The following is a 10,107-nucleotide window of genomic DNA, read 5'->3' as shown; positions in this document are numbered from 1 at the left end:
CATTTTTGGTGTCTGTTATTTTGGTGTTGAAATGTGATTACAGTTCCTTTACATTCCCACAAGACAGTCAGAATGACTGGCCAGGCCCCTGGAAGGAGAGCAGACAGAGGATAGAACTGAAGAAACAACTGGAAGCATGGCAGGCAGAGCCTCCGGCAGACAGGCAGTGGCGTCTGGAAAGCTCAGATCTGTTCTTCGCACTGGGCATATTTGCTGGGTTTTATTAAAACATTATACTATGTAAAAGATATCAGTTAACCACTGCTAAATGTTCAGCTCACCGAGGTTATATGGTCACGATGTTGTCTGACCACCCCACGCCCAGAACCCTCCCTGGTGGACACGCGTGTTGGGTGCCCTGAGCGGCGGCACCCCGCTTCACCCTGCGCCCTCTGGCAGAGGCGCTTGGAGGCTCTTTTGCCTCCTGGTAATAAAGTTCCTAAGCGTCACGCTCTTGTTACTGTTACTTTTATGGAATTGCTTCCTTCATTTTTGGATCGTTGGTGTGTGGAAACTACTGATTTCAGTGTGTGTGTTTTGTGTCCTCCTCCTCATGCTGATTTTATTAGTTCAAACTGATCTTTGGGGTTTTCTACATACAAATAAGGTCACGAGTTCTGCAAACAGACACTGTCCTTGCTCTCCTTTCCAGGGCGACGTCCTTTCCCTTGCCTGACTGTGTGCATCAGGACAGCGCCTGGCCTCGAAGCACGAGTTAGGTCGCTTCATCCTCTTGTAAGTTTTTGGAGTCTGAGAAGAACGGATGTTAATTCTTTAATTGTAATCCTGGAAATCAGATTCCCCTCTTCCCAGAGGGCGTTTTTCTTCAGGTGAAGTTGCTCTGGCCAGCCCGAGCTGAAGCTGCTCAGCTCTTTCCCGAGCCTGTCTTCCCCTGGGTGTGCGTGTGGCTTTTTAAGTTCCCCTGCATGTGCAGTTGCTTTTATTTCTGCTCCCATTTGTCATAGGTCAGGGCTCCTGGTGCCACTTGGCTGGATTCTCTTTCCAGAGCTAAGAGGCTGCAGTCCTGTTTTCAGTCTCCCTTAAGGGCCCAACCAAGGGAAGACCTCTGATTCCTTCAGGTTATTGGCAGAATTCATTTCCTTGCAGGAGTGTGTTTTTTACTAGTTCTTAGCTAAAGCCTTCCTCCAGTTGTCCAGTTTGAATGTCCTAATCCTCGTGTTTCCCAAAATGGGTCAAAAGGAGGAGTAAGAAAACAACTGAAGCTATTCCTTTACATCTCCTGGATATTGCTAGCTGGGGCTGCGTCTGCACCTCCTTCATCCATCTGTGCCACCACAGGCCTGGCGCTTGGAGACATGGGTCCTCACTGCTAGGGGCTCCAGCAGGTTGCAGCAGAAACACAGGTAGAACTGGGGTGGCCACACTGTTGCGCTGAAAGCCGAACCTGATCACCACTCGCCAGTTTACCAGCCAGTTTCCCCTGAAGTTGCAAGCATCCTGACAGAGTCCAGAATTCCAAACCAGTGCCGTCAGGTCCTGCCACTCCAGTGGTGGACACGCAGTCCTGCATGCTGCCGATGGATGCCACACCCCAGGGCCTTCCTGTTGTGGACAGTGAGCACTTCGTGTTTTGTTTCAGGGTGGTCAGTAGGTCATCAGCCGTACATCTGCCCTGACCACTGTCTGGGTGACATTTTCAAAATCTGCTCTTTTGAACAAATGTTCTGGCTTGTCCCTTCATCCGCGGCATTGGTGCTGGCCTTCCTCAGGCAGCTGTGGGCACCTCTCACTCGCCTTCTGCGCATCCCTCACGATTGGACACAGATTTCTTTGTTAACATTCACAAGGGGCAGGACGGCATCATCAAGAGCAGAGTCAGGGCCTAGCGTTCAGTCCTGGCTTTGTCACTTGAACCTGTACTCGTGTGCAGTGTGGGGACAACAGCACCTTCCTTCCAGGGGCTTTGCCCCAATTACGCGTGTCCTTGTGTAAAAGGCACAGACCATGCACACAAACGTTCTGTAGTAATGTCTGTGCAGCAACACCCTATCCCACAGAAGGGTCTTACCTTTCTGCACAGAGCTGGAGAACGGAGGGGCGGGCTGCTGCCTCTTCTCCCCAGTCAGCTGGAGCAGCCCTGTCGGAAACAGCACTCAGCCTCGGGCACTGCAGGGTGCTGGGCGAGGGCTCCGTGTTGGGTGGGAACCTACCGTGGCCAGATCTCCAGCATCTTTGGGGTTCTGAGCAGAGGTGTGGTGCTGGTCAACCAAGCAGGATGAAGAGGAGCTAGTTTTTTTAGTTTGAATCCAGCCTTTGATGGGGGGGGAGCAACACGGAGGAGGATTTTCTTACTTGTAAAATTAAATATTTAAAGACCAACCGATATACATAGCCACACAGGTACTCTTAAAAATGTGGCCAAAAAAAAGAAAAATAATGTGATCAAAAGCACCAGACATTAACACACTTTTATTTCTTCCTTCTGGGTAGGGGGATGTCGGGGCCCCTGGGAATAAATGGTCCCTCAGTCTGGGTGGTGGTGAAAGGGTGAACACAGATGTAAGTACCAGCTTGAGTTGGTCTGGAGTGGAATAAATGAAGGGCCTCCCTCGGACCTGCTTCCACACTGCGGGGAGGGCAGCCGGGGGGACACGTCACCCTCCTGCTTCCCTGGGACCTGTCTTCTCCCTACACACTGCCATGCAGGGACTCTCCCTACATCCTGCCCCGGACAGGGCTGAAAAGGGGTATCCTCTGAATCCTCAAAGATGAAATTCTTGGATATTCAGATTTTCACTTCCCTGTACAGGGCTATGTAAGTTCCCAGCCTCACACCTGGCAGCTGCCACCTGTGCCCACTCCTATAGCCACTGGACCTTCACTGCTCTAACTGAAGGTGCCGAGCAGGCTGGGATGTATCCTCACCAAGTCAGGCTCAGGCCTGTGATGCCCAAGGGGACCCTTCCAAAAAGGGGGTCCTTTGAGCCAGGGGCCACATGGAGGGATGGGCCAGCCATACGTATCTCCCGCTTGGAAAGCAGCAGGGAGCCTCTTGCTGGGCTCTTTCCCACCTTTGCCCCCAAGTCCACTCACCCCACAGAAGCTACAGGTGAGCTGGTGAATGCTGAGCCTGCAGACTCCTGTCAATGGAATGGTGCTCTTCTGAAGCCAGCATGTGGGCCCCTGGGCTGCCCATCAGCCTCCTCATGGACTCAGATAGCCCGGCCATTTCCAGAAGTCTTCTCATAGCAACATTCTGAAGGTTCTGTTGAGAGAGCATTGGTGATCAATCTTGCATAACACACATTCTTGAAACACAGACACTGAAAATTCTCTTGGCTTTTGAGGGGACGACAGTAAGGAAGCTGAGCCACTGTTAGGACCCTCTCCATCCCCTGTCATGATGCTCCCCATGATTATTCAAAGTCTGCCAGGCTCAAACCAGGAGGAAGCTGTAAGGAGGAGAGTTTTCTGTGAGCTGCAAGGGTGGATGGGCTTTAGGCCGCAGGGTGACTCAGGGAAAGAAAGGCCACCTCTCAGGCAGGGCTGGGGTAACCTGAGGCTGGGCCATCCCCTCTGACCCTAGTGATCCTATCCACTGGCCCACTGGCCTGCTAGTACGTCAGGCAAGGTCGAGGTGACAGATGGTGACACTGCACAGGAGACCTAAGACTTGGCCCAGCACCCAGCGGTAGTTGTGGGAGATGGTGACACTCAGGCACTCGCGATTTCATCAGAAAAGCCTGCTGTGCGACAAGACAAGGTGCTGCCTTCTAGAAAGGCAGTGCAGCTTCACACGAGAAGAACTTGGACGCCTTGACATAAAGTTCATGGAAACTTGAGGAAGGGAAACTAAGAGGCGGCTTTAACTAATCAGTCTTTAATAAAGACCTGGAAAGTTTCCACTCTTAACTAGGGCTAAAAGCTGAGAATTTGATAAGGGAACTAAGCAGAGAGAGATGTAAATGTAGGAACAACTAGGCTGGTGCCCATCCAGTGTCCAGTACCTGCAACTTAAACAGCCTCATAGCCTTCAGAGAATGGCGGACAACTCCCCACAGCCCCAGAAAGTGCTCTGGGTCGTGTTGAGCCTCAGGGATGCAGTTTTCCAAAGCATGGAGGGATGGAGAGAGGATTAGACAGCCCTGGGGGCACAGGGACTAGGCCCTGCTCACGCCACAAGCCTGGTCACCTGGTTGGACTGGTCCTGCCACTAGGTGGGAAGAACCAGCGGCAGTGTTAAGACACAGGCTGCCAGGGAACGCTCGCTCGCCAGGAGGCAGAGCCCCTCTGAAGGCAAGTCAGGGGTTTTTGAAGAAACTAATTTGGCTGAGTCTGATGCTGGTTTAAACTGTACAAGGTGAAACCAAGTGAATGCTAGAGTAGAGAAGATGAAATCGGTGTTTTTAAAGATTGTACTAAAAATCCCCAAATCACTGCAGGGAAAAAAAAAAAAGGTAGATACAGATTTAAAGCATAGCATTATATATTTTGTATGTCCACTGTATCATCACTAAGGCAGGAAAAAAATCAAAATTCACACTTACAAAAGAGAAGTTTAACAACTGAGATGGAAAAAGGCACAAAATGATGTAAAAATAAACTTGTAAAAATAAACTTATATTATTAAAAAACAGAACTTTAGAAGTCATTTAAAATATGTCAGTACATCAGATATGAAAATTACAGGTCTTCTGGGCTTGCAAAAAACTTTAAATGTGGTGATTACCTGGTAGGACTGGTGTAGTTTAAGTCTTCCTTACAGGATTCAGTCTTAATTCCTGATTCAGAGAACAAAATTCTGCTCAGAAAAACAAACAAACAAACAAAACACCAATGACATTGACTCATGATCCAGTCAGGAAACTACACCAGGACTAGAACCTGGAGAGTCTAAGTATCCCATTTCCTTTTATGACTTAAAAAAAGTCAGGAGACAGAGTAATGCAGAAACTACATTGCGATAAATTTGTACTAACTTCAATCAAGAACAAATTCCTTGTGCAGAGAGAATCTTTCAGAAGCAGTTCAACAAAGCACTATGCATGGCTGTGAAGAGCTGGAAATTAGTAAAGACACAATTTTTCTGGAACATCAGAAATTCTCAAAGGTCATTGTCAAAGTCAGCCCACTTCCCATGAAAGAAACAAAATTAAGGCACAAGAAAGCAGACTTTTAAATAAATTTATTTATGTACACAGACTGGGGTACAGGCCAGAGGTGCAGGGGTGGTGAGAGGCTTCACCAGAAACAGAGTGGGGAGCAGAACAGGTAGATCAAGGAAGCACACTGCTGAGGGAACAGCAGGCAGATCAGGTGAGGTCTGCTTTGCCGTGTGGGTCATCAAGGGGCAGGGATCAAACTTGCACCAAAGCAGCCACGGCCAGCTTCTAAGTGCTGAGCCACCAGGGAGGCCCCAAGATAATGCAGATTTCAACAAAAACTGCTCACTAGAAAATCAAAGTTTAACACAAATTGACCTTTCAGAAGTACCTGGCCAAGGCCTGGAGGGACCAGCAAATCTTCTGGAACCAGATTCCCAAGGGAGGCGGATAGAGTTGCGATGGTGGGAGAGCTGAGGCAAAGCACCAAGAGTGGCCCCCAAACCTCCGCACAGGCCTCTGGATGGAAGGCAGAAATGGCTCTAAACACCAGCAGCGGACTTCAATTCCCGTAGCGAGCACCAGACTGGAGGTCAATAAACAAAGGTAGGGCTTAACACCACACACCAACTAGATGTGACAGAGAACGCTTCACACATGGGCAGGCCGTCCTCAAGTGCGTGTGGAACACTTCAAGGATAGTGTTTGGGCCACCAGAGTTTTAACGAATTTTTACATATTTAGACAAAGATCTTCTCTGACCACAATGAAAATAGAATCACATAAGAAAAATAGGAGAACCTAGAGTCAGAAAATTAAATGATGCATTTAAAAAAAAAGTTTATTTTTACCTCATTTTGTGCATTTTTCCATCTCAGTTGTAATCCCCGTGGGCTTCCCATCACCACCTCACCCGGGTGCCATCACCATAATCCAGTGCACTTCCCTCCCCTCACTGTTTTTGATCCCATTCCCCACTCCACCCCCACAAAATGTCTCTGGTATATGGCTGTTCATTATTGTTTTCTCGCCTGGTCGATTATACTCCTGCCATGAACGAAACCATCTGGTATTTCCCCTTTTCTTTCTGGCTTATCTCACTAAACATGATCTTTTCCAGCTCCATCCAAGCTGCTGCAAAAGACATGTGTTTCTCTTTTTTGGTTGCTGAGTAATATTCCGTTGTGTATATGTACCACATCTTTCTAATCCAGTCATCTACTTTTGGGCATTTGGGCTGTTTCCAACTGTCTTTCTAATTGTGAATAAAGCAGCAGTAAACATGGGGGTGCAGGTACCTTTCTGAATCAGTGTTTTTGAGTCTTTTGGGTAGATGCCTAGGAGGGGGATTGCTGGGTTGTAGGGAAGATCCATGTTTAGCAGTTTGAGGAACCTCCCGTTTTCCAGTGGTTGTACTTGTTTGCATTCCCACCAGCAGTGCAGGAAAGTTCCTTTTTCTCCACAAAATGATGCACTCTTATCCAACCAGCGAGTGCAAGAAACCACAAAGGAAACTAGAAAATGCTGGAGACAAGTGACATGGAAACAAAGCAAAGTGCTAAGTAGTGTTTGGGGAGCTGCAGCCCCACAGAAGGAGCTGACTACATTTTGGGTGGCGCACTTAAGTCTAGAAGGAGTGCGCAGCTGACCAGGTGGACCAGGTGAGCGCGGCGGTATCAAGACAGGCTCAGCGCACCCCAGGTGCTCGCTGGCTTCTCGAAAAACCAGCCTTTGAACAGCGGGGACAGAAGTGTCTCCCAGTGGAGATCCAGATCTTCCTGAGCCGCCTGTGCGGCACACACTCAGAGAGCTGTCAGGGACCCGACGTGCAGCTCAGGGAATGAGGCAAACAGCAGCTAAACCCAAAATGAGCAACAGGGAAGAAATAATAAAGGTTTGAGCAGAGCTAGATAAATCAACAAAGCCAAGTGTAGCTTCTTTGAAAACAACACTAAACTGACAAACCTCTCAGCTAGACGGGCTAAGAGACATGCAACTGAAGTTGTAGTGACTGTCCCCACCTTGAGTTCTTTGGACATTCGGGGAGCACATACCACGTGCAGCCCTCCTTGGCGAGCAAGTCCTCCTTCCGGCTTCCCCGCTCCTGAGGACGCGAGAGACCCAGCAGCGTCCTGCTCAGGTGGGGAAGGTGAGGCTTGTGGTCATCGGTCACTGGCGAGGTCTCTGGCTCTGAGTCCTTGAGCTTTGCACGCACAGGCGGCTCAGGAAGATCTGGATCTCCACTGGGAGACACTTCTGTCCCCGCTGTTCAAAGGCTGGTTTTTCTAGAAGCCAGCGAGCACCTGGGGTGCGCTGTGGGTAAAGCTGACATGGAGCCCAGGCCCGTTCCCACCAGCAGCATCAACGTGATTCCAGTTACACTGAATTGAGAAACAAATTGTCCCTACCCAATGCCAGCCAAAGTCTCCGTGCCGACTCTCCGGGAGTGCAGAGGCAATGTGGTGGCGTTCCCAGGGCTGCCTCGCCAGGCCTTCCCACCTGGCCTGTCGGCTCCACACATATTAGCTGCCAGTCTGCAGCCACCTGTTGTTGCAGGTACATGTCATTCCTGAATCCAAGATACTTTCTCAGAGTCCATCAATGTTGTAAAAATGATTTAACTTGTAGCCAAAGAAGGAAGGGCAAAAGAGTTCAGTCAAAACGATCTAAAACCAGGCACCTCAGCCTCTCTGCTCGGCGGTGCAGCTGGCGGGCGCTGGAGCGACGTCGGACGAGGTTCAGTCTTTCCCCAGGGTTGGCGCTGGACCTTGAATGAACTACTCACCTGCACTGAAAATCCCTCATTTGTCAACAAAGAGGGACACAGCCACGTTCACCTTCTGAAGAGCGGAGACCTCATCACATTGTAGTAGCCATCAGTCCCACCAGCACCAAAGCTTCACCTCTCCGTGCAAGTCTGATTATGCACTGTGGACTGGACTGGGAGTGATCTGGGGGACTCAGGTGCAGGCTTCACCCCACACCAGCTGGATTAAAGGGGGACCAGAAGGCATAGCTCTGGGAGACCTAAGGCTCTGGAAGGGTCCTACGGCCAGGCCCATCTTCCCTGTGGTTCATCCTGAAGTCAGCTCTCCTGCTTTACTTTCTACCAGCGATGCAGCGACAGCTGTGCGCCGCCCGTCTGCCCCTCTGCTCACCCGGCCACATGGCAGCAGCCCTGAAAGACATCAGCAAAGTGGAAAGCACCCTGATTCCTGGACACACTCTCCTACTGCCCAAGTCAGGTCCAGCACTCCCGTCAACACACACGGCGCTCTCCTGGTCCAGGCTGGTGTCACGCCAGCGTGCAGGAGGACAAGACGCCCGGCAGAAGCAGCACCACAGAAGATGCACTCACAGCAAATGAAGGACAACGCTTCCTTTTACAAAATATTTATTTTAAAAAAAATCACACTGTACAAATTTAGACAGAACATTCTCAATGCTCGTATTTATAAAAATGTGAACATAACAGACTTAACAGACATTCGTTGCTGTTTCTCTTTAAGTTAGGAAGGAAAAAAATAGGGTTGTTTGTTTTTTTAAAGGTACAATGTTTAGAAGACACCCAAAGAGCCAGCTGATAAAAAGTGTAAGAGTCACCTGCCAACCTTCACAGTTGTTCTCTCCCCGCGGAATCCATCTGTGGATGTGCACGGAGTGAGTTCCCCACCAGGAGACGAGCTCTGCTGTCCAAGGACATGCTCAGAAGGTTCCCAAAGCTGGTCTTGAACAGCATGAAAGTTCGTGCTTAGAGAAGACTTGGCGGGGCTTGTCCATGAAGTCCTGTTTCTAACCACTTGGGCTTGCTGGACACTGCGTGAAGGTCCGTTTAGAACCACAACATTCCTGTGAAGTGTCACTTGTAAAGAGTTAAAAAAGGACAAGAGCAATTGTTCTCTAAATTCAATCTGTACATTCACATAGAGAGGAGCACAATAAAAAAGAATTCACAAACAAATTCCAGACTAGGAATCCTGGTTTCTTAAAAGATTATTTAAAAATTGACAGCAAGTTTCAGCTGTCACTCTCACTCTCATAGTTCAGCTCCTTCTAAAATAAAACTCACTGTCTTTCGCATACAAACTATGAGGAAAATAACTGCAACCCAGTCAAACTACACGACCTTTGTAATAAAGGAACAAGGCAGAGAAGCCATAAAGGCCAGTGGACTCAGCGCCCAGACGCGCCCTTCACATTCCGGGTGGCGGGAGCAGCCGTGGTCACAGCCACGGGTGCCAGGCGGGGTCCATGCGGCACAGGTTGTCCAGGCTGTTTGCAGCAGCCACTAAAGTGTTTACTTTGCTCTCCCCACCTTCAAACTGGGCGAGGTTGTGCAGGCGGGTCATGATGGCGGTGACGGCTTTCTGGACCAGGGATACCAGCTGCTGGCTGTCCATGTTCTCAGGCTGCCCAGCAGCTGAGAGAGGCGAGGAGGTGTCTTCCTGTGTTTTTTTGTGCCATGCAATGATCTCATCTCGAAGCACAGTCTTCAGAATGCCGTCCACCTGTGTGAGGAGGGAATGAAACCACCTGAGATAAGCGTGAGTGGGAGGGCAGTGGTGGGCGCTGGGTGGGCCCAGTCAGCCTCAGCCACAGGGGCAGGGCATGGGCCTTGCAGATGCACTGGGGCAGCCATCTGGAGCACAAGCTGCTTTCCTGATGTGGAGCAATGGCCACAGGCCTCAGCATCTCTGTCTGCTCTTGAACAGAACCAGGGTGCTCACACCCAGGCGCCGACACACACGGTGCTGCTCACTGCACCCGCCTGTCGTGTTCTACCCCACATGTCCCGAGTGCCTTGTCAGGGAGAGCCTGACACTGCAGTTAAGAGCAAACAAAACAACACCATGTCCCCTGCCCCAACAAAGAAATGTATACGCTGCCTTTGTTGGTGTGTGAGAAAACTCAGGTAAGGAGGGCTTGGAGTGACTGGGTCTCCAAGTGGGGTGCTGATGGGTCACACTGAGGTGGAGACAGGCAGCAATCAAGGGTGCAAAGGATGCGGCTCCGCAGTCTGGCGGCTCCGACGAGGGAACAATGC

The 10,107-nt window shown here is 49.9% G+C and overlaps 1 protein-coding gene across 1 annotated transcript in view; it reads right to left on the bottom strand.

Annotated features, from left to right (window-relative positions):
- Positions 1–8,449: 8,449 nt before the first annotated feature.
- TRRAP (transformation/transcription domain-associated protein) overlaps positions 8,450–10,107 on the bottom strand; it is a 104,426-nt gene continuing 102,768 nt past the window's right edge. The window contains exon 71 of the mRNA XM_004691944.2: positions 8,450–9,571. Within this exon, the coding sequence (XP_004692001.1) occupies positions 9,287–9,571 (285 nt within the window). The 3' untranslated portion in view covers positions 8,450–9,286. The remainder of the gene's footprint in view (positions 9,572–10,107) is intronic.

The sequence above is a fragment of the Condylura cristata genome, unplaced genomic scaffold (genome assembly GCF_000260355.1).
Source record: "Condylura cristata isolate star-nosed mole 26May11 unplaced genomic scaffold, ConCri1.0 scaffold00032, whole genome shotgun sequence".
In the NCBI taxonomy this organism is placed as follows: domain Eukaryota; kingdom Metazoa; phylum Chordata; class Mammalia; order Eulipotyphla; family Talpidae; genus Condylura; species Condylura cristata.
Note: the sequence above shows the minus strand (reverse complement) of the source record. Positions and strands in the feature narration are given on the sequence as shown.